Source organism: Pithys albifrons, chromosome 9 (assembly GCF_047495875.1).
Source record: "Pithys albifrons albifrons isolate INPA30051 chromosome 9, PitAlb_v1, whole genome shotgun sequence".
Taxonomy (NCBI): domain Eukaryota; kingdom Metazoa; phylum Chordata; class Aves; order Passeriformes; family Thamnophilidae; genus Pithys; species Pithys albifrons.
The window spans coordinates 12,043,196-12,068,155 of NC_092466.1; the positions used below are offsets into that span (position 1 = coordinate 12,043,196).

At 38.4% G+C, this 24,960-nt stretch overlaps 1 protein-coding gene across 3 annotated transcripts in view; it reads left to right on the forward strand.

The window, feature by feature from the left end:
• The window catches only part of SORCS1 (sortilin related VPS10 domain containing receptor 1), a 267,062-nt gene that overhangs the window by 150,475 nt on the left and 91,627 nt on the right, over positions 1 to 24,960 (forward strand). For all 3 annotated transcript variants that reach the window (XM_071563880.1, XM_071563882.1, XM_071563881.1), the window contains exons 4-5: positions 10,840 to 10,998; positions 22,571 to 22,644. In XM_071563880.1, coding sequence (XP_071419981.1) covers positions 10,840 to 10,998; positions 22,571 to 22,644 — 233 coding nt within the window. The remainder of the gene's footprint in view (positions 1 to 10,839; positions 10,999 to 22,570; positions 22,645 to 24,960) is intronic.

Genomic DNA, 24,960 nt, shown 5'->3' on the forward strand with positions numbered 1-24,960 from the left:
GTACTTCTACTTTGCCCCTTACTTCTCCCACCCAGAACATATCTATCTTTTGGGAAGTAACTGAATTCTCCCAAGTTTTATCTTGTTGCACTTTCTATTAAGATTCTTAAGTTCAGAAGACAAAAGCAGGAGATTCTAAAGGATCTGAAATTTGCTTCACACAATTACAGTGTTACCAGCTGCAAAGAAGTCAGTCCAAAGAATTTTGCAAGTAAAGGTGTGATAGTTTTGATCCAGGCCTTCCCTTGTAACCAGCTGTAACTAGGGAAAGGCCCATTTCCCAGGTATTCCACACTTGTTTTTTCCATGTAACAAGAGAGTATAACTAAGAGAGAGGTAAAAAGTTGCAGTTCTTCTTCCAGCGAGGCTTGGGAGCAGGGAGACCAGGTATCAGTCTCTTTTTGGAGCCATGCAGGAGATCGTGAGAGGGAGCTGGTTTTCTTTTGAGAGTTGTTGGTGAGATTTTGCCAGTTTTTTTTAGGGGGTTTGATTGTATTTGTCTATTTTGTTTCTGTTTTCTCCCTCCTTTGTCCCTGTTTCCCCTTGCCTTTTCCTTTTTTCCGTGGGAGCTCCCGATTGTGTGTACTAACTGTACATGTAGTTGTAAATGTTAAAAAATACGTATATGTTCTGATTTAATTCAGTTTCTTCCAAGTTTTCAGTTTCTTTTTGGTTTTGTTTCGTTGGTTTTTTTTTCCCTTTCTTTGAGAAGAGGGGGAAAAAAGGGAGGGGAGCTTGGACTGGGAAGCCAAGTCAAACCTAGACAAAAGAGAAAACAGATGAAGGAAAAAATAGCAGTTTCTTCCTAACCCTACTGGATCAAGCAGCTACTCTTCAAAGTTATTACTGGGTTCCAGCAGTTCATGAGCAGTCTCCTTGCTGGAGGCACCTGCTTGCAACTGAGAACCAATGGACTGGTTTAAGTGCCTTGGACAAAATCAGCCATGTTTACTGAACACTTTCATTTGGTGGATTTTAGGTGAAATAAGATGAGAACATTTATAAGAATTGGAGTGATAAGAAATTGTACAGAGAGATGAGCAAGTCCTTGGAACCAGCAGGGCACCTCTGTCCAGATGCTTTGTGATGTTCCCTCCACCTTGTTTCTTTACTTTGGGAATGCTATAAAACGTAAGCAAGAGTAAGAGCCCTTGCACTAAACAGTGCAGTGCCACACAGGTGCCAGGGCTGGCCAGAGGCAAGTGACATGGCTTGAAACAATTGACTATGAAACCAAGTGTTTAGTGAATTGACCATCTGTCCAGGCTTGACATAACTGTGAGAGAATCACAGAATGGTTTGAGTTGGAAGGGACCTTAAAGATCATCTAATTCCAACTGCCCTGCCACGATCAGGGATACCGTCCACTAAACCAGGTTGCTCAGGGCCCCATCCAGCCTGGCCTTGAACACTTCCAGAGCTCATCATCTGAATAGTGCGTTTATCACTAAATTGCCCTGCAGGGAAAAATTGCTCCCTTGGTGTCCCTCTTTTCCCCTATGCCTTTTGTAACTCTGCTTATGTTACCCTACTTTTATGCCAAAAGTCTCCTCTTGCTTTCATTAGGATTAACAACCCTTATTGCCCCGTATTTGGGGCTGGGAGATGCTATTGTTTGTAATACGCTTACAGTGCAAGTGGCTTCTTTCTTTTTGTGCCATTGATTGATTAGTGGAGTTTGTCCAAGTAATTTTCCCTCTTGATAAGTGCACTTTCCCTCTCTACCACAAAGTTGGTGTGAAGATTAACTAATTAATCTCATGGGATTCTTTAGGGAAAGGAATGCCTTTCTGAGCAACAGAACAAAGTACAGGCAATATGTATGAACACAACTCATTCCAGATGTCTACAAAGCTGAGGTTCCTTTTCTCCCCTAAGCAAGTGAGACTGTAAGAATGTCTCAGCTTAATTTTGTTTTTCTCTGTTCAGTACAATGCAAAACATCTGTTGCAAAAGAATGGATAATTAATAATTGAAACTAGATTGCACTGTCCAAAATAAAGTGCCTATAGTACTGTAGCTTTCCTGAGATTTTGTCTTTGCTTCTTTATTTCTTCTCAAAGTATAATAATCAGTCTATGTTATGTATTAGATTTTATTTCAGAATTGAAGTTTCTACTGTGTTTTACTTAAATTTTGAGAAATAGATTTTCAAGCTGGGTTTGGTGATAAAGCTTTTTATGTCAAATGTATGTAAAGGAAGAGAAAGCATTGTGTAATACTAATGAAACAGGAACAAGTAATTTTCATTTCATGTCAGATTACTAAATTAGACTCAGGCTATTGAATAAAGAGATAAAAAATCTGGAATTTGATTTAAGGGAGATTTGAAAAACCAAGAAGCTTAATCTTTTCATATTCCTTCCCCCAGAACTGATTGCTCCAGAGCTAATGTTTAGGCTTGTGATTAGGAGCTGAGCCTGACGAGTTCTATTTTCAGCACTGCTACAGGATCCCAGTGGGTGAAACTAACCTTGCTGCTTTGGGCTCATACAGCACTTCCAGCTTCCAAAGCCCTTGGTAGGTTTAGGTAGACTTTTAAGATAAAAAGTATGTAGAATTAAAGGTATTTTTGTTTATTCTAGAACTGATTTATAACCTCAAGTATTTAAAATTAAGATTAACACTGAATGCAAACTAATCAGTGTCAGATTGGATAGGCTCAAAGAATCTGTGGCATCTCCATCTTTGAAGGTATTTAAATATTGACAGGACAAGTTCCTGAGAATTTATCTTTACCTTTGAAACTGACTCAATATGAAGCAGGAATTTGAAGTAAATGACCTCTAGAGGTCTTTACATATCTAAATTTAATAAATTGTAAGTCACTGTATAATTCTAGGTAAGGCAAATGTAGCTCAGAAACATCCTGCAGTAATCTGTTAGGTTGTATTAATGAAAGGCTTTCTTTGTTGTTTTTAGTATTACATTTCTATTTTTTCATAAAAATGATGCAAATAAGACTTTGTGTCCTTTTTTACCATCCTAATTAAAAAACTAGGTGCATTAACTCAAGAAAGAAAAAATTTAGAATATTTATTTTCATTTTATTCTTGTGTAATGGAAAAGGAAGCTGCGCTTTAAAAAAAATAAGACTTAAAAAGTGACACTAATCTTCAGTGACTTCTTTCTCCTCCACCTCGTTTTTTTTCCTGCCTTGATTAAAAGTTTTTACCTTACAGCAAAAGTATATATTTGGAGAATTCCCTTGGCTGTTGGGGTTGCGGCTTACTCTTGGGAAGGTGAAGGTCGATATTTCTCTCTGTTCACAATCCTGCCCACAAGCAGTGACTCAGCAGCACACAAAACCCATGAAGATGTGGCAGCTTCTTTGCCTTTAATGAAAGAAAGAAGTAGCTGAATCTTTTCAGGTCTGTTTCAAGGTGAAGGCACTTTTGAAAGTGGGGCTTCTGCCAGAGCTCAGCTACACAGAAAAAAGACTTCAGGTAGCAACCTGTCCATTTGATGGACGTCCCCACGTTGATGATCTGCGAGTAACCAGGACTGTGTGTGGGTGCACTGCCCTCTCTTGGATTTTGATAGAAACAGGAACAGTCCCATCCCAACTGGTGCTTCAGAGGTTTGCTGAGGTGATGTACAGAGTAAGGAGGATTGTATGTGTGCTGTGTTTCCTCTTAAGAAAAACCTTTTCCCCAAACCTCTGGATTTTCGGTGTATTCCCACTTCTGTCAGGTAGGGTGAATGGAGAGGATAACTGGATCATGCTTGCACAGGTGTCATGCTCATGTTTACTTTTCGTGAGTCTATATTGCATCGACCCAACTCTATGCATGGTGGTGGTATATATTACTTACCTACTACCACATAAAGTATTTCTAAGTTATTGTTCATTCCCTCTATCTGGCAAAACAACCCCAGATGATTCCCACAGAAAATAAAAAACAGAACTTTAATTGGCTGCTTTATTTTGCGGTTACTTTTGTTCTGTAATGAACATCTTCAATAATACAGAACAGGTAAATGGATTCTTTTTATCCATCCACTAGCCAGCTTTTTATTTTAAATGACATTTATCAAGGTGCCAAATGCAATTCTCAACAATACTTCTATTAGGATCCCTGTGCAATCCTAGCTTTCAATAATATTGGCAGGTGGTAATTTTTCTCTCTTAAAACTTAGTCCTTTGCCATCTTCTGTTCTGCTGACAATAGATTGTCTTAGCACTCAATGAGCACTAAATTTTTCATGTAGCAAACAAGATGAATTCACCATCTGAACCTTTCACCACATCACTTCTCTTACATATAAACAGCCAAGATTTTTGAGGAAGATGGTAGTGTCCTACCAGCTATGGACCTCCTGTGTGTTCTTGGTGTAAATGATGATAGTTTCCACTGTCCAGATCTGTATTCAGTTATAATCTAAATTACACTGTCTAGTCATCATGACTGTAGGTTTTTTTGGGAGAGACTTGAATTATATTACCATCCATATCAGCAAAGGTGCGACTGATTTAATGAGTTTAGGGTTTGCATCTTTGTATGAATAAAACCCTCTTTCTTCTTAAGTCACTGAGTAATAATTGAAAAATAACTTGTTCACAGACCCTTTCCTTGTATTAAAGAGGTAATTTCTACTTATTTCTGAGACTGTTCCAAGCCAGGTCATTATTCAAAGGCAGTGTTACTCCTTTTTCTTGAGTGTTAAAAGTGTAATTCAGTCACTCAAGTATTTTCTTTCCTTACAAAATTACTGCACTTTTTGAGTTAACAAGAACCTCTGGCAATAAAATACTCCACAATACCTTAATTGAATTATTAGTGTATTATTTTAATGATGTCTTAATGAAATTGCTTAGCAACTAACCTTGTCTTTTAGTTGGCATTAGTAACAGCTTCAAAACTGTCAGCTCTAGCTCATTTCATGTTTTCATTTAGGTGCTAGTACTGTGAGCCAATTTATTTGAAGCAGAAACTTGGGCCAAATTTTGGTGGCATTACTCATGTGCAAAGTTTTACAGCAATTGAAGTTAGCCCATAAGTAAAGGTTGTTAACCTTCACAGAAGCTTCAGTTTCCTCTTTATCTATTAATATTCAACTAAATGCTTGTTATTTCTTTTGTAATTTTATCTCTTAATTTATTTACTCTTGCAAGTACTTACTGCTTCCAGCAACTCAGTCCTGTAAAAGGATTTGATCTAATTTGTTTTACAGTAGTGTTACATTTATTTGAGAATGTCGTGGCCAAAGCAGTTCCTTTCTTTGGCTTGTTTCACTTTATATCTTATTCTAGATATTGAGAAAGCTTAAGCAGTGAACTAGTTTGACTTATTAAAATCAGACTGAAATGCTTTGAAATGCATGTATAAACTGTGGAATCTGGAGGATCAGGTTGTCTTTTTACATGATCTTCATGCCTTGTAAATGCAATCCAAATTCAGGAATGATATGTAAAGTGGCAGAAAATACATTTCATTATGTTGGGACTACAAGTCTTGCAATCAGTTACCATTTGAAAAAATCCAAACCCACAACACTCTAAAATTATGTAACTGACATGCACAGAAGCTGGAAAAACATATGGAATTATTTAGAGAATTTAAGTAGGAAATGCCCTGGTTTTCTTAGGAGTGGGACATTTTCGTTCTTGCTGATTTCCTCTTTTGCCGTCCTTCACTCTTGATTTTTGCTGTGAGAAATATTATTTGTTCCATGTGTGTCACTACTGTTTGGTCTATGCATGAAACATGTGATAGGTAAGGAAGGTAAAGGTTCTTTGAGTAGTGTTGACCCAGTTTGCATTTTATCCCTATTTCTGGTCAGGTGGTATAACTCAGATCTGTGATTCACATCAGAAGTGAACGAAAGAACATGTGAATCTATGAAATACATTTGGGTTTTCTTCATACTGTTCTATTGCACTGATATTTACTCTGCTACAAAATGTTAGGAAAAAGTTGGTCCAAGTGGAGATATGAGTGGCCAAAATAAAAGGTGGAGGGCAGTTCCAGTCTCTCTTTGCTAAGCCACTAAATCTAGCATTCAGAGCAGTTGTAAAAGGATTCTGATTCCATATGTAGCAGAAAATCAGAATCCTTTTCCTAAGAATTCCTGAGTTTCTTTGTGAGGACAGCAAAAATAAATGTAATTGTCAAGGCAATCTGTCATAAACAGAGTTAACAACGAAAAGGGGTGAAAAAAATTCGGACTGTTTAAGATCTATAAATTATGTTTTGTATTCATTTGTCACTTCTAAGGAAAGCAGATCAAGTTTCTCCCTTTTCATGAGTAGATGATTAATGGATGCCTTGCATTTGGTTGCAAAAACCTGTGTCGACTATATGGACATTTTTTACAGAGAAAAAACCTAATCCATCTGGACCATCAGGAAGTGCAGTGTGTGATTGCTGTGCCTGGTGTGAATAAGCAGATTCTGATCATTGCTGAGCACTGATCTGAACAGAGAGCAATTCCTTTTGCTGGGGAGAGGTAGAGTCTTGGCTCATACTCACTCTTCGTATTTGCTTAACAGAAAACAACAATAAACCAGACCAGAGGCACTCCAAGGTTTGACTTCCTCTACAAAGGGTTTTTGCTGGAAGTGAGAGGCAGATGAGTATGGCTCTTCTTACTCCTGCATTAATAGCTTTATTTAGTAATGGTGGAATCAGAAGTAGTTTAAAAACTATCAGCATAAAAATCATCGGCCCAGTTCTTCATGAAAGAAGTTGCTAGATCAGCACCTGAGCTGATAATGTTGTTATCCTTTATGTAGACAGGTGGAGGTTGGTCTTTTTTCCCAAGTGACTAGCAATAGGACAAGGGGAAAACAGCCTCAAGCTGGACCAGAGGAGGCTTAGATTGGATATTAGAAAAATTTCATCATTGAAAGGTTGGTCAAGCATTGGAACAGGCTGCTCAGAGAAGCTGTGGAATCTCCGTCCCTGGAGTATTCAAAGTGTGTATGTGCAGTGCTTAGGGACATGATTTAGGGGTGGACCTGGCAGTATTAGTTTAATGGCTGGACTCTTGAACCTTAGAGGTCTTTCCAGCCTTTTATCCCATAGTAATTTCAGATCTTTTGGCAAGGGAACACCTAAAAAATTGTCTATAACTTCATCAGTTAGGTTGTCTTTCCCTACAGGCTGTAATGACTTGGTTGGATTTAAGGTGTGATTTTCATGTGCAAAAGTCATGTTGATTTCTCAGTGATGTCCAGAATAATACTCATCCAAAAAACAGTGTTAGCTGGGAAAGCAGTAATATGTTGTATTAGGCACTGTAGAAACAGAGCAAGATGTCTGATGCTCCTTTGAGGAGCTCACATTTCAGGAAATCCAGCATACTTTTTACAGTGAAGCCAAAAATTGTAAAAAATAGTTTCTTTCTAATCTCTTATCTTACATATTCTTAGATACTAAAGTTTATGGCATCTAAACATAGATTCATTTTTGTTATTATTGCTGGTTTTGTCTTTCTTGCTTTTCCTGTTCAGTGCATCGATGTCCAGTTGTATTTTCTGTATAAGGAATTGCATCAAGTTAATGGGTAATAGACTACTTCAAAGAAGAAATTGGCTTAATTTATTTCAAACGAAATTTTAAAATGTACTTATTCTGTATTTCATATGCTGCAACAACAAAACCTTTAAAATTAATTGTACTTTCCCTCCTTTCTCATTTATATTCCAGGCAATTTAGGGAACAAATCTAAACTAACATGACTGCAATCATATTATTATGTCATGCAGCTCCATGGAAGTGTATTTGTAGAATAAAATGGTTGATGTTGAGGTGTCATCTGCAATAAATATGGACATTTTGGAGGCTGAGGGTCTGACTTTAGAGTAGTGCTAAATGTCGAGTAGTGGTTGAAAAACATTGTATATACTCCTGAAGGGTATCATAGAATCATTGAGTGGTTTGGGTTGGAAGGGACCTTAAAGATCATCTGATTTCAACCCGCTGCCATGGGCACAGTTTGTTCTGGTTTAGTTTCCTTGAAAGGGAATATGCAGCTCCAGTGCTCCTAAATCACCTTGGCATAGGTCAGGACAAAATATGTAAGGGCTTGCTACAGAGATTTCCCCCCAAATTTTGAAGGGTTAATTTCTGAAGCATGGTCCTGGTCTGATTGGAAAGGTTTGTGTAGATACACACAAGCATTTTCCCCTCATTTTGACGTATTTTTCATACAGGTATAAATTTATTCTCCTTATCCAATAAATGCTGTCTTTGAAGCTTGTAACTGATTATTTACACACAGATATGTTGTATTGAAATTTGCTTATCTTGCAAGAAACATGTTGTGACTATGATGTGAGCAGTGACTTATAGTCAGCTCTAGCTTGTTTTGTTTTATGACATCTCTGCAAAGTGATTGGCAATACAGGGTACAAGACAGGAGCAGATAATGCTGCAAGTTGGTCTCATAGGTAACAATCTGACTAGTGGCTGGAGTCATCCATCAACTCTCTCCCCTGTCTTCAGTTCACTGCATGCCCTTGCATAAATCTGCAGTAGTTCAGCACAGCTCTGCCACATCTAAGGCGCTACTGGCATTTCTAGCAAAACTTGCGTGTCCTGAAACACTTCTTAGTACAGAATGGGTGGTTATCACAATGCAATAGCTAAGGCTTTTGAAGACCCGCAGATACCTGAAAACAAAGTACTAATAGCCTAGGGTGGCAGTTAGCAGATTAAAGCCAAAGTCAGCAGCGTTAGCAAGTCTGTTTAGGCACTTAACTTTTATTGATTGGATGAGGAATTAGGTGCTTCACTGCCTCAACAGTTTCTCCCTGGATTCCCTTTCTAAGAAATGCAGATAAGAGCACTTTCACACTTCAGATGAGTGGCCTGACAGAAAATGTGTTAAGGCAGTGATGTGCTTGGATGTGGCAGTAATGAGGTCAGATGAGTTCCTTGTGCAGGTAGAAGGAAATATGTGAGACTGGAGTGGATCTTGATTAACAACTTGCCTTAGAGGAACAATCTAAACTCAATGGCAAGACTCTTATTAACTTCAGGGAGCTTGGATCAAGAGAATTGATTTGTGCTTATTTCTGCTCTAGTTGCTCTAGTCCAAATTAACACTGACCTGTGATATTTCCAAACACTAACATAAACAAAATCCACTCAAGAAGGAAGTCATAAAAATAGGAAAATCATAAGGCTTGAACCATAGTAGTGAATCAATAAATGTTAAGCATAGGAACATTGTTCCAGAAATTAGTCTGCTTAAAAAAAGCCAACCAACTGGTAAACAATATTATAATTAGCGTTTGGCTTCAGAAGATGGATAGGCTACTTAGTGGCAGTAGATTAAATATATATTGGTATTTTGATTATTAATCCTTTCTTTGTAGCTTCTGTCATTCAATCTTCAGTTTAGAAGTCACGTCAATTATATGCTTGGTGTATTTGAAAGTGTTAAATGAAAATAAAAATACTTAATAATGCATGTTTTCATCATAAATTTGTAAAGTAAATCAGAGATATAATAGGACACTGTAACTTTATGGGAACCCTACCCGATGTTAAAGATACAGTGGGGTTATGTAACTGGGCTGTCATTATTCAGATTAATCAGAAGGTTCAGGGATTTTGCAGGACCTCAAACTTCTAAATCACAGGCAAAATTGTGCTGATAGACAAATTCTATGATAGACACCAGATGCTATGTCTCCTTATAATTCATAGGTAGTGAGTTAAGTTCTATCTAACTGCCTGCCTAAATGAAATAAGAGCAGGAAATGGAGTGTGTGATTTTTACAATGCTCAAAACCAGATAGGAATTTGCTCTGAGAAATGCCAGGTGAGGATCCTTTCATTTCAGGCTTGAAAACAGATCAGTGTTTGCCATTTGCAAAGCAACTTAATAAAAAATAAAATAAAAATGCTAATGATTTAAGGCTTTAATACCTTTCCAGGCAAATATTCTTTAGAAATTTCCATGGTTTTCAATCATGATGCCTCATTCCCATTCCTTAGGGGTATTATTCTGTTGCTTGCTGAATTATTGGAAGGATCTGTTTTTACTGCTCAGACCTATATATTCTCTCGTGCAGAGACACAAGAGGAGTAACTCATTATTCTCTCTGATTCATCAGCAATGCAGACCAATTAACACTGCAGTTAATGGGCAGAAGTAGCTACTACAACTGCGAGCCGTATATCTTTTGTCACTCCTAAACTAACGTTCCTGGACAAAACTAGAAAGCAAATTTACTATGCAGAGATTATTTTTGATACACTACCAAACCTGTAATTCACAGCACTATAGAAAATGGAGATGGAAAGAACCCAGCACCTTACCTGATGTGCTCTCATGCCAAAGCAAGATTGCTTGTTGCAGACAGCCAGGTTATAATGTTTCAGGCAATGAAACCATCTTCTCTGAAATGTCTGCCAGAGTCTAACAAAACTCATCATTCTTTAATGTGTCTCTCTCCTCCCTCTATTTTGTTTTGGCTTTTTCCCTTTTTTTCCTAACACCTAATTTTGACTCTGCCACTCCAACAGGTCATTCTTGAAGCCCCTAGCACTGCGCTCTGTCTGTCTGGTAACTTAAGAAGTCTGTGCTCTAGTGTTAAAAATTTCAGTTTTAATTTTTCAAATGCCTAAGGATAGCTTCATTTAGGTCTGGTTTAACTAGTGATAAAGTCATTCTCTGTATTTGAGATCATATGTTGTGTGCTTGAATACATAGCTGAAACACACTCTTAATTTTTTTGTCATTGGCTATGGTAGTTTTGATGTGACATTGAAACATTTTGAAATAGTCATATTTAATAAGCTTATCTGAAGTTCCTAGCTGCTTGCTTACTTTTCCATCTGACTTCTCTTCAACATTGTATTTTCAACTTTCCCTTCCATATAGATTATGCTGCTGACTGATCCAGAAGTTGAAAGCAGCCTGTTAATCAGTTCTGATGAAGGAGCCACCTATCAAAAATACCGTCTGAACTTCTACATCCACAGTCTGCTCTTCCACCCCAAACAGGAAGATTGGATCTTAGCCTACAGCCAAGATCAGAAGGTAAGAATTGTTGGCAGCATTTTGCTTGTTTGCTCAGAAAGAACCTGGAGTTTCCCCATCTCTCTGTTTAACTGCTGCAGAGCATTCAGACAGCCTTGGAAGTACTTGGAAGTACTACTTTGGTATTTCCAAGCAGAAAACATTGAGCAAGCCTCAGTGTATAGGTCAAAGTGAAGGACATGGACATCTATTGTATTCTTGGGCCTAGCCCTCTATTACTAATCTGGCAGTCTGCATTTATTCATCCATCTTTTTGGCAATATTGTGTGACAGACAATGGGCAGAGAAGACAGCTAGGATCCTTCATGATAGGAATAACAACCTTTGATGAGGCTTTTGTCCTCTTATTTGACAATTCTCTTGCTCCAGCCTAGCATCAGCTCCAAGAACAGTGTAAGACACAACTTGTTCCCATCTGGTTGGCATATTTTCAAGTAGTCTTTGATTTTCTAAGAGAAAAAATAGCAGTGAATCAATTGCCTTTGAAGTCCAGTCTCTTCCATACAGGTAATCCATCAATGAAATAAATATGCCGTAAGATTTGCTGTGATTTTTTGCTGCTCAACCTAACAACACAAGACTTTATTCTGGAGAAGTCATTGTTACAACTTTTTGAAAATCAGACACATCAATACTCACAAGAGGTTGTCTTCCAGTGAAGGACTTCATAGACCTCAATCTGTTTAGTTTAACAAAAAGATTCAAGGGAAAACTATACTGTTGTGTATAGATATCTCCATGAGGGAAGAAAAAACTTAGGAGTAAGCATTTTGATCTAGCAATAAAAACTTCTAACAAAAATTGATGGTTAGGAGTCAATAGCGATAAACTGAGCTGTAAAGTAACAAGCCATTGGACATTTCTGAATATAAGAAAAGAAAAAAAATTCTGAGCTACTCCCAAGAGAAGTGAAAGAGTGAAGTGTCTTGACATCTATCATATAAGACTTTATGCAAAGTAATTTAGTGTTCTCTTTTTGTTTTGCATCTGATGAATCTATGAGAATCTGAATCTAACCAATAATTGTATTGGCTGAATTGTTCAGGTTATAAATTAATGTAAATATCAACATAAAAGTTTGAATTCTATGATGTTTGTCATCTGTGTATTTGAATTAATTGTAAAATCATTAAACAACTCATTTTCCTTTTGCATAAATTAGACTTGTTGTTACTCTCACTGTAAGCCTGAGAAAATAAAGGCATGAGGAAACTAAGTAAGTAGGTAAGGTCAAAAAATGATCTTATTGAAGCTTTTTGAATATTTCAGTCCTGCACTTTAAACTCAAACCCAGTATCCTTCCCAGACTGTAGCTCAATATCCTTTGCCACTGAGAAATGCATCTTGCCTGCCTAATTCTTCCTGTAGACTCAATTGCATGCAACATTTTTCACTGACCCCTCTCACAGCATTTTGTAGAGTATCCTGTGGTTGTACTCTGTTTAGAGGAAGGTGCAGAGTAAATTATCTCTGGGTGTCCAGTATGTAATTAGACAAGGTCAAAATTTTTCCTTTCCCTTGTGGCTGTTGCGTTCTCTGGACTGAGAGGAAACAGAACAGAAGCTGGTCTCTGATGTCTTTTTAGGACACAATGGAATGGACATCACTGTGTTAGTAAACAGGAAATTTGTTACATGAAGACGAGTGAAACTTTCAGTGGGAACTTTGTCAAATAAAAGTATGGTGTAGTAGAAAATTAATTTCAGCTGTTACGGTATTCAGTCTGGTCAGGAAACAGTTCTGAATTAAAGGCCATACAGCTCAGGCTGATTTAATTTATGATAGATGGCTACCAAGAAGTATTGGCACTATTCCATAGGCAGCTCCCACTTCTACGGAATCCTAAAAAAACCAATATGGATATAAGGACCTTTTTGTGCGTTAATCTGATTTCATGGGGTTGGTCTTGGAGTTGAGTGTATGGGGTATTTGGGGTGAGAGGCTGCAGGCTGTATGATAAAATTTCTTTGTTATGGCATGGATTAGCAAATCGGATAACTGTTGGTAATTCAAAACTGTAGTTACAAGACAAAAATGAAGTAGCGCAAGGTCTGTACATCTGTAGCAATTAACTTCAAAATAGAATTTTAAAAGTGCTCTGAATGAGTATGAGTCACAGACCTGGTTTCTACTTCAAAGCCTACTGGATACATTTTCTGACTTCAAGCTTTGTCCAAGAACCAAAGAGGGTAAGCAGCACGCAAAGAGTATTAATCAGCTTGGACTAAATTAAATGTAACTCAGACTAAGGGTCAAGTTCAGCCTATGGCTAAGTGTAAATGACTCCCATTGGTTACATCTTTGTATATCCAAAGGCAGAATTTTCTCAGAGTAATTAAGAGGTCCTGCAGGTATCTTGATAATTGCAGTGGGAGCTGTGGGGTACTTTCGAACAAATGACATTGCTGTTGGCTATTTCCTGGTCTTGTACTAAGGCTGTATTTAAGGAAAGAGAACCCGTTATCCCTTGGATTCCAGGCACTGTGTGCATACTGACTAAGAGTCACCCAGGGAGGCAAGGGAAACATATCTGCGTGGTAAGGAATTTGCATTTTGATGCCACTTAGCTTTGATTTCACTGATTCGAGAGTCTGTGAAGGTTCTGTTGATGTGAACTTTAAAAGGTGAGTTGGATGTTGACCAGTTGCGGATGGTGTAGTCATTTAATTTTGCTGTTGACAAGAGGGAAGTGAGAATCAACTAGAAAACAGGTTTGCACTTTTGCACTCTTCTGGCAAGCCCCATGGTTGTTCTTATCCATTTGCACTGTGCCATTGCAGCAAATGGGATCAGGAGAATCAGGTGGTGGATAGACCAAGAGCAGGAGAGACTGCAATCATATTGGATCTGGACTGTTTCTGTCCTCAGAGGTTGTCATCCAGCTCAGAAGTGATGAAGGCATTGCTCAGTTGTAATCAACAGGAATTGGGTCACATAGACTCGTCCCTCAATTTCTTCACAGCCCACTGAGCCTATCACTATGATAAGATCTTTTATGTTTGTTTCAATAGGGTTACTGAATGGTAGGGAAATCTGTTTTAACTGAAGTTATTTTATGTCCCAGTTTCTTGGGTGTTGTTTGTGAGTGAATGTGAATAATTACTGGGGTTCAGCTGATGAGCAATAACTCGTTAAGCTTCAGTGACTCTGTTACTTTTGTTCACATATCTCTCTCCTGTGTCTCTGCCTTGGGCAACAGACTTGAATTACCACTGCTGACAGACCAGTGCCTTATTCAGTCATGGCTTTTTCCTGCCAGTCTTGAGAGAAAAAGAGCAGCAAACCATCTGCTGCCTGCACTAATTGCTTCATGATTACATTCATTGTTCTGGCTGGAAGTACAGTTGTTACTTGGCTGATTCTTACCACATAATTGCAGAACTACTGCATGCTTCTCCATTACAAATCAGAAGGAAAGTTCAGACACAGTAAAGCATTGCTTGTACGGCCGTTGTTGGAGGCCTTGTACATGGGAGCTCTCATGGGCTTTAATCAGCTTGCTTGTAGAATAAGGGACTGTATTTTATGGGAGTATTGCTTATGTATAACTGTGTAATCTTCAGAAGTGTTTTACTGTATAATCAGAGCATGGAATGTAAGAGCCTCTAGTTCATGTGGAGACATCCTCTGCTATTCAGATGGATCAGACACACGGAGGAATGGTTAGTAATCAGCCAGGAATAACAGAGCTATTTGGAGAGACGAAATACAGGTGAAATTGGGAAACACAAGTCAGACAGGCAAAATGCAGGGTTGTAATTGCCCAACTCAGGAATAAATGCACAAAGGCACTCAAGCACTGAAAGGCAGCAACAGAGGCTGAAAAAGCAGGTTTAAAATGGAGTTATTGTTGTTGCTTCTCTGCTCTCCTTGTAAATGAACTCTTGAAATGCGAGACACCCTAAATTAAAGGAGCTCTGTCGACATAGCGTGAGTAAATGAAGAGATTTAGATTTCCTTTGTTTTTTTCTTATTTTTTTCATTTTGGCCTTTTCAAAGTATCTGATTCCATTGTCTACCTTTATTGACTCTGTGTGTCATGCTGAAGATCAATGTTAGGGATTGATGCTTGGCTGTATTTCTAAAGTACTGAAGTTTAGCAAAACAGGATTCTGATACTTGTGGGGACAACATATCTTCTGACATCAAATCATATAATATTCATTTTCCTACATTAAACGTTGTCTACTCCTCATGCATTTAAGTGGAAGAGAAAGATATTCTTTTATCAGTGATGACAGAGAAACCACTTAGAGAAGAGGTGTGGATGCATATGGCCACAGGATGTCTGTGAGAGAACAGGCCAGCACTTAACAGTACCTTCAGTCCCATCTATCCATGTGTTTTAGTTTAATACTTGTGTCTGACAGTAGAGTATCTGCCATAGGTGTACTCAGTATTCACCTGAAGATATGATAGACTATTCTGGGCATACTTTGTAATTCTAAAACCTTAAATTTCACTGCACCAGGATCTTTAAGGGTGAATCTGCTGGGAAAAGGATCAGACCAGGCACCTTCAGAGGTTGCTTTCAACATAAATTACTCTGTTTCTATTTACACTCTCTTAGTTTCAGTGGCAACAGTCACTGATTCTTAACACCAGAGAGAGGAGAATAAAATCCAGGTTTATATCAAAAATTGCATCTGAGTTTAAAAAAAAAAGAGAGAAAAAACAAAGAGTCAGTAACATCAAGTGACATAATTTTGGGGTTGGGTTTTTTTTCAATACTGCTGGCAACCTTTACAGGTCTATTCACTTGGGCTAATGTTAGCTGAGGAAGGCTAATCCCATCTAAAATTAATGGAGAGGAAAAAAGCTTCTCTAGGGTGGTAAGCATTAGCCATTTTGAATCATCCTCTGGAAAAGCCTATTTCTTTTGACAGACTACAGACACAGCCACGAAGCTGGTTTGCGTAAAGCTAACATTAGCCTATGTACATAACTCTTCCTTTCCCTATGGCATTACTCCTGAAACAGTCTGCACTATTTGTATTAATATTTGCGACAAAACTCATCATCCAAGCCAGTTTTCCAGCAGACTTGATTCTCTTTGACATGTATTGTTGAAGATGAAAAAGTAATAAGTAATTTATATGTTCACAGTTGTTTGTCCCAGCCTTTGCAATTTGCACTTTTTGCATGATCTTAGATGTCTTTTCTGGGTTACCAGCACTTGTGCCAGGAATGGATATGACCATCCACACAATGGCCTTGTGAATATTATTCCCTATTTTTAAGACATTCTATATGGTTATGTTTCTAAGCAAGTGATGCAGAGAAACACCCACATTTGTATCTAGGGCTGTGCATGCCATTTGTGTGAGGACCTGAAGCACAGACACCTGTTAGGCATCCTGAGAACACATGTTGCACACAGCCATTTGCAAATATGCCTTGTTATCTTTAGGCAAAATGATAAGCATTTGGTGGCAAGCAGCATTCTGAAAATTAACGAAGGGACTTAAAAAGAAGAACAGTGGTGCCAGACTGTAAAAACTGTTGTAAAATACAGGTTTTTTTGAGTACTCATCAGTCTTTTACAGACCTTACTAAGCATAATGTGTAGGGGTAACAATTTAAAATAAAGAATGGAATTAAAAATGTGAGGAAAAAAGAAAAAAATCAACTAGCAGAGCCCAGTGGCAGCCTGGCAGTCCAGAGAGAAAGATAAGTTTGTGGGCCAGGACTGTGATCAGTGAATCAGAAGAAAAGACTCAAGCAGTAGACACTGTGCTCTTTATGACTGACTCGCTCATCTTTAGTCAAATCAATATGTTCTTGTTTATCCATCTGTATAAACATCAGCCCTCTGTACCCTTAGAGAACTTGTTCTTTTCCTGGTTTGGGATCCATGAATACATACATACTTAAGATTTTCTGTGCTCTATCTAACTTCAGTTGTCATACTTCCATAAAAAAATTGCTTTTTTTCCTTTCCATCAGAGTTGGATGGTTCACTGGACTAGGAATAAAGAAATGTACTCCATATCAGTAGGTCTGACACTGATCTCTGTGGTGTTGAGCAACTCCCTTCACTTTTCTGTGGATAACTCACCTCTTGCTTCTCTTTGTCTCTGTCATTTGTTTGAATGTACTCTGCAATGTTTCTTATTATAGAAATTCACTTGGAGCCGAAGATCTTAATATAATGCAAATCATAAACAATCAAACAAAATGTAAATCTCTGCCTGTGTGCATGCAAGTTCTGACACTTTGCCCTAAATTCTGATGTAACAAACTTTTTCTGTGTGCTTTCTAACACTTTTTAAACAAAAATGCATTTATTTACTTCAGCTATCCGAACTATTGTGAACCTACTTAGTTAATTTACAACACAACAGAAAGCAACTGAAGGATACCCTGTTACCTGTTACAGAGATAGTACTTTTTTAGTAGAGAAAGGAATTAACCTGAAGGACAGCATACTAAGTGGAGTGGTAAATTCATCAATCCTTGGACTTGAGTTTAGATGTCTTTCCAAATCATAGAATCTAGTTCAGCCATCAGTTGTTGGCCTGAATAATTCTCTTTACTGCTTGAGTTAGTGGTAAAGATTCTGCAGCATCTGTTAAGAGGAGAACAGACTGATGATATTAGAGGTTCCATCTGACTTTAAAATATGTATGCCAGTCATATTCCTTTAAATATCGCCTGATAAAAATTGTGATTCCAGCCACTATTTTTAGCGTACAAGTTGAATGCACTGGAGGCATTACTCTAATGCAGTTGCCAACTGCCACAAAATCGGAACACTGACTATTGTGGCTTATGTTTGGTAATGTGTGAGTGAGTTATTGAGGGTTAGTTAGGAGAGTCATCTCCAGGATGCTTTGATCTGATGAATATGCACAAAATAAATTGCTGTGTTATGACCATACTGAACAAGTGTATGTGGCTGTAGTGTGTGGCTCACCAACAAAAGCTGCTGCAGAGCTGCAGACATCACTGGTGTTTGAATTTACTGTGAAGAAGGTATCTGACAGCTTTATCACTCTGATGTATTTCCATCAACATTCAATAAACACCAATTATTGGGTACCCTTATTGATGGCTTCTGGGTGATGTGATTAATGCATTGCCTGCAACTTAAAATGTTTAAAGTCTATGTATACCTGCAGCAATCTGTATAGGCATTAAAATGAAGCTGAAGGCACAAGAGACTCCACTTAGAAAGCTTTGGCTAGGACAATTAATCTCTTGAGAACAGAAGGGTGATGGTAGGTCTTGACTAGCATAATGAACCTTCAGAGGGCATTATCAGAATGGATGGGTCATTTAGATTTCTGGTAGTTGGTATGTGTAACTGTATTGGGTTTGGAGTTTTGTAGCAGCACCCACAAGGGTGGCTTCTGTGACAAGCAGCGAGGAGTTTCCTCTGTATCCAATAGAGCCAATGCCAGCTGGCTCCAAGAAGGACCCTCTGCTGGCCAAGGCCCAGCCCATCAGCGGCACTGGCAGCACCTCAGGGATAACAGACTTAACTGCCAAGGCCAGTGAGGAAGGACTGGGAGGAGGTGCTCTGGGTGACAGAGCAAAGATTCCTCTGTTTCCCCTGGTGCAGCCTGTGATGATTCAGGCTGTCCCCCGGCAGCCCAGGGAGCTCCACAGGGGAGCAAAGATCCACCTGCAGCCTCTGAAGGATCCCACTCCAGAGCAGGTGGATACCTCAGGGAGACTATGGCCTCATGGTGTTTGCTCTTGTTCCTCTTCCCTAGTGTGCACTTTCCCTTCTAGAAGTGATGTAGTCTAGATCAGTTGAATCAAATAAAATCTGTTTTTCTTAATGGCACATGTTGGAAAACCTCATGTTTTCTTCCTGTATTTTCTGGAATTTAGTTATTTTTTTCATAGTATGAAATACAAAATGAAAAAAACCCATAGTTAAGTCTAAATTTAATGCTGTAAAGATCAGAAAATTAGAAAGAAAGAAAAGATTACATGGCATCTGTATCCTGCTGTTACCTAAATATTCCAAAGCACTTTAAGGTGAAGCTTGCACTGTCACTGCGAAATGCATGAGGGCCTCTTACGCTTCTCACATAGGCTGGGAAACAGAAACGAGAGAGGGGGGAGTATCATACCATGTCTGGTGGAGATAAGGAAAGAAAGTTCAGTTTTCAGATGTCAGCTTTCCTTACTCCAGAAGATAGCAGTATTGTGTTGGGAGTGGGTTCTTTGTATAGTCTTGCCATTCAGAGAGTTGATTTGAATCCCTGCTCAGCCTCAGAAGGTATTTGCAACCTCAGAAGAGCCTTTTCCTTTGCATTTCTGTTTCATTATATAAATGAGGTAGGTTTTAGATTTTACTTCATAGTATATTAGGATTTATAAAAGGAAAACAAAGGAAAACCAGACTGTTAATGATTGTTACACAATCTGCGTATTACACAGAAAAATAGAAGTACCAGAGAAGAAGAAGGAAGAAGAGAATTGTTCCCTGATCAACAAGGGCGAAGTCTAAGAGATCAATATGAGATTTGTACTTCAGATCAGTTTTGTGTCTGTGAAAACAGAAATGTCAGATCACTACTTGGCCCTCAGATGAAAACATATATTGAAATTGTAGTATGTTCCTTTTCTGTTTGTGGTTGAAAAATATGTGTAGCAAAGGACATTATCTAATTCATTCTAATAATTAAAATTGTCATCAGACAGCAGCACTTGCCAAAGAAAACAAAATGTCATCTCTGAAGGGACTGCATGCGCGAGTCTGTCATAAGAAGTCCCGAGGGCGAGAGAGAGAGGGCTTTTATAACAAAAACAAAATACCACTCTGGGTCTAAAAAAGTATCTGTACAAGCAGTATAATTGCTAAATGGGGAAAAATAATCCCAGCTGTATCATAACTGTTTCTTGACAAAAGTCTAGCCTCCAAATGCTTCTTTTTTTCTGGTCCAACTGAATAAACTCAGTTTAAAAATGAATGGTACTTAGAATGAAATATCTGGAAAAAGTCCTCAATGCAGAGGATATTTTTTGGTGGGGGAGGGATAGATAAGGTGTGGAATTCCCCCTTTGCCAAAGGTACATTAGTGCTGCTTGTGCTGCTCTGAGTCAGTAAAGAGTAAGGTTGGTGCTGAGATAATGGCAGAGGAGGAAAAACGATCTAAAGCTTGGTTATTAAAGTGTCTCATCAAAGACAATGAGAGCTTTGGGCATGGGTTCCCAGGGAGTGATATTTTCCTTTGAGAGCTGTTGTCTTTTCTCACACGCTGTCTCCAGCTCACTGGGCACTGGCTTCTAATTTGAGAGTCCAGCCCTGACAGTAGAATTGCTGTATCTATTTCCTGCCTTTGAAAAAAATTTAAAAAGTGCTGCATTTCTCGACTTTTTGCCTGAGTCACGTCCCATTCAGGGCACAGATTAGGAGAAAGCAGGGCTGTCCTGGTGCTGTGTAGCATCACAGCTTCTGTTTTGCTGGGGGAGCACCAGGCAAACAGCCCCTCTGAAGAGCGGTGCTGGAAGCTGTGGCACTGGGGCTGCTCAGCCACCTGGCACTGCAGTGGGACTGCGGGCACACAGGAGGATGCTACATGGAGCACAGAGAAAGCCTTTGCAGGCTGTAATTAATTCACCGTTAATTGTTACCATCACCAACAAATTCAGAGAGGAAATAACCTGCTGAAAGTTGTGCACAGGGAAACCAGAGAGGGATGAGGGTGACAAGTACAAAAGTGGAAAAACAAGATTTAATATGATGACTTCAGGCATCTGAACATCAATGTCACTGTAAAGCTTATGTCCTATGTGTCCCTAGTCTGGAAACACAGAGGAATTTTGCTGAGTTGTTTGGATTGCTCCCTGTCCTTAATTAAAGCATGATACGAGCTTTATGAAAATTTAAATTACTGTATGTCAAAGACATTACTTGGCATGGAAGAAACTCCTTCACCAGAAAAGAGAAAATATTGACATCAGAGAGATGATAGATAATAACAATAGCTTATTGTTATTATGTTTTTATTTTCGCTGAAATTATAAAAGCAGGTCTAGAAATGGGTTTTAAATGTGAACTTCCCTTAGTTATAGTTAAGATTTCCTACATTTCAAATAAAAATGTATGTAGAATCTTCTACTTAAGGAAAAATAGCAGACTGACCACTAAAACGTTCAAAGAGGATGCATTTTGAGCCACAGAACTAAACTGTTTTACCTCTTCTTACTCTCATTATCTTCTATCCCCTTCACCTTCTTCCCTTTCTCTTCTTTGATTGTTCAAGAAAGGAAGATGAAAGAGGTGAATTTTTGGCTTTCATATTTAAAGTAAATTCTAACATGTGCCAGTCTGCTGTTTGCAAAAAAAGCTGCTGTAACTAGTTTCTCTATGCTCTTCTAAGATTTTACTATAGAAAAGCTGAGGGATATTTGGGGTTGTGTGTGGAATAAATAGCCAAATAAGTAGACCTCAAGGTTTTTTACATCCCAATCTCATCATTCTTACAATGTATTCAAATAATCTTTCAGATAAGCCCAAAGCTTTAAAATTATATTTTTTCCCTTTCAGTTATTCTCACAGATACCCATCTTTCTTTGCCCTCCAATTCCACTGCCAAAATGTGTTCCAAAAAATATTTGTCAAGGTTTGTACATGGTTTCAGATTGTTTGCATTTTATGCAAAGTCCCTAAAATGGTGTCCTGAAAAGGGAGATCACAGTTCAAAAAAAGTGTTCAACATCTGCTTTGCCAGAAAAGGAGACTGACCAAGTCTACCAAGCAAAGGAGAGGGGAAATAGGATGAATCTGCAAGAAAGTGTAGAGCTGACTGCTTCTGAGTCCTTCCATATGATAAATTTGAAGCTAAATAAAGCAAAAGAAATAACAGAACCCAAGTGATCCTTCCCTCTTCTGGCCTTCCGAGAATTCCCTCATGGCAGCATTTACAGAGAGCATCTGTTTGTAAGTGCTCTAGAACAGTAACATTTGTGTATCATTCTCAAAGACATGTCAAAGTATTTATAATACCTGTAATATGCCTTTTTGCTGACCTTTCTCAGCCTGGTTTGATATTTATCATAGAAAGATTTTCTGAAATGATTGATGTATTTGGTTATTGTTTGTGTAACCAGAGCAGGAGAAGGTGTCATGTTTGCAGGAGAAGGACAACAGTAGAGGGAGAATCACAGGTTTCCATGGTACAAGTAACTTCTGATTTTTAAACTCATCCAAGTCCTGCAAGAGAAGTTTAGACATGTTAAAACATTTTTTGGCACCAGATTGAAAAAACGTTCTAAGGATGGCACTAGTAAATAGAAGGAGAATGTTCTTCTGACATAATATCAGGGAAGGTAACAGGATGATGAATTTTCATTCATGACAAGTTGTTGGGTGCACACCTGAAGTGATCCCTCAGGTAATACCAGTTGTGTCGCATATCACACATCTCAGTATGGTCTGTGCCAATAAAAGGCACCAAAGACACCTTTCAGCTGCCCCAGGTGTGTCCCTTTGAGACTGGAAGAAGTAAAAGTCGAAGTCACTATCTCAGAAGGAATACAGGGTTCTTCAGGTTAAATTCTCTGATTACTTTGTGTTTTCCTGTGATTCATGACTGTTTGTTTTTATCCTCAGTTATTCAGTTCAGTGGAGTTTGGCAGAAGATGGCTTCTTCTTCATGAGGGAGTTGCACCAAACAGGTTCTACTGGTAAGAGCAAAAACCTCTTCCTCATTTTCTAGACACAAATTTCCCCTACATAAAGAGATATTGATATGAGGTCTTGAATACAGTGTGGCTGAATGCAATCTGCACCACCAATTTGTTGAGATTAGTTTAGAACTGGTATGAAAGGTGCATTATGTGTTTATATGACACTTGAAAATTGGGTCTTTGATCTAAGGGTGGTGTACAACTGAGATATACTGAATAGTAGTCTGAAGAAAGCATTGATTTGGGATAGGAAAGTGAGGAGTTCAGTCAGGTCCTGCTACAATTAAGGAACAAAGCCTGAAGTCTTGAAGTCTTTGAGAATACCAGCACTTCTACCACAGGTAGAAGTAAACACCCTCTAATGACTGGTGTTATGTTTTTTAATTACTGTTACACCTACTTAGCCCTTGAACGTGAGCAGTTTAATGGCCATTGAACTAGGGGCACTTCTTCACTATGAGTTTACATCACTCTTTAATATAACTTCTAAGCAGCAATACAGTGTTTCTAGTTGGATTCTAAGCTGTACGAACCAGCCACGTTTAAGTTCCTCCTGCTGAATCTTTGAATGTCAGTTGGTTTTCAGCAATGGCAAAGTATTGTCAAGTTCAAAACCAGAGTTACCTCACAGAGGTATCATGACTTTGTCACTAATGCAAGGTGAACTTTGCTGCATTAGCATAGGCCATACGGTTTGTATCTAAATTCACTTCGGGCCATAGCCTGCATGGTGAGAGAATTTGAGCATCTCAGAGTTTGTACTGTATGGGGCATCAGAAATGGTTGATTTGACTGCAGTATCATAGTCCAAATCAAAGATAAGGTTTTTCTTGTGTTTTGCCTTACTTTTCTTCTTGCTTACACGCATGTAAATCTGTGAGACTTCTCTTCTACTCTTCATGGAGGCAGAAGTCTGCCTGTGAGCAGAAATGGGCTTATGTCCTGTGAATATGCCTTTCAAAGAGAAGCTGTTGATTAAATAGTCATCTTGAAATCAGGAGGAGTAGAACTGAGTGATTAAAATGAGACCCCTGTGGTAGTTTCTAAACTATAAATTTATGCTAGAGCCACAGATTTTGAACATATCAAGATTTGGGAGTGGTTCAGTCAAATATTTTCTTTTAATTTATAAAAGAAGAAAGATCTCTAGGTCAAATTTACTTCTGAAGTTGAATTTATATTTGGTCTGCAAAGGATATACCAGAGATTTTTTTTGCTGCTCCTGCTTTTTAATCCTTTCTCAGAATCTGTGTTAGCTGAAGCTTTTGCAAGCTAAATTCTCTTTTTAACGTAAACTCATTTTTCCATGTCTGTATGGAGAGGCACATGTATATTTTTATCACTATTTCTTTTCTTCAGGACTCCCAACAAGGTCTCAAAATGTCAGATGCAAACACACAGATCTACACATCTGTTTTTTTCTGGGCTAATAAAACCAGAAAGTCATAGAAAGCTGGGTACTCAGTCTTTGAGACATCCAACAAAATTAAAATCACTGAAGAGGGTCAAACAGGTGGAAAGACTCTCCCTGTTCCTGGATCCCCATATCCTATATAGTACTCCCAAATTTTTGAAGTTTCATGTCATTGCTTACAGATCTGGTTTATTGTAAATTTGGCTGATGAATGCCTGCAATACAAATAATGATGAAAATTATCATTTTCCTTTTCTATGGAGCTCAAACTTTGAAGGCCTCTTAGAACCTAACAAATAGGAGAACTCAGGCATGGAACTTCAAAGTCAAAGAATAAGTTAAAAGATGAAAAGATGTTCCAACCACCAATCTAACTTCCCTACAGCCAAAAACAAAACATGAAACGGCAAGCCTGTATTTGACCTTGAACGGAGTGTCCTTTACATAACACATCTCAGTGTAATCTAGACTGTACTTCTGCTATCAAAACTAAAAATCATACAACTTGTGAAGACAGTGTTGCATCTCATTCCAGTTTATTTATTATGATCATTATTGCCTTGGGAAAAAAAAAAGTACTATTAACTGCAATTCTGTGGACACTGTCTGTCCTCAAACCCATCTATGGTAGAAAACAGCTGTGTATGTGCAATTGGGAACTTGTACACCCCAGAGAGCAACCCTGGGCAGTTCAATTTCTGTGCAGCCAAGTAACCTGAGGATAAAAGAATCATTGGAGTGCTGAAGCAGGAGGGCAGCTCTTTGCCTTCAGTGTGTGGCCAGTGCTGATTCTCTATGCAAGCAAAGCAAAAGGGGACTGGAATATAAGAGGGTACAGGAGCACAGTTGAAATCCAGATTTCTGCAGCAACATCCCCGTAGGCAGTGCTGGTGTACAAG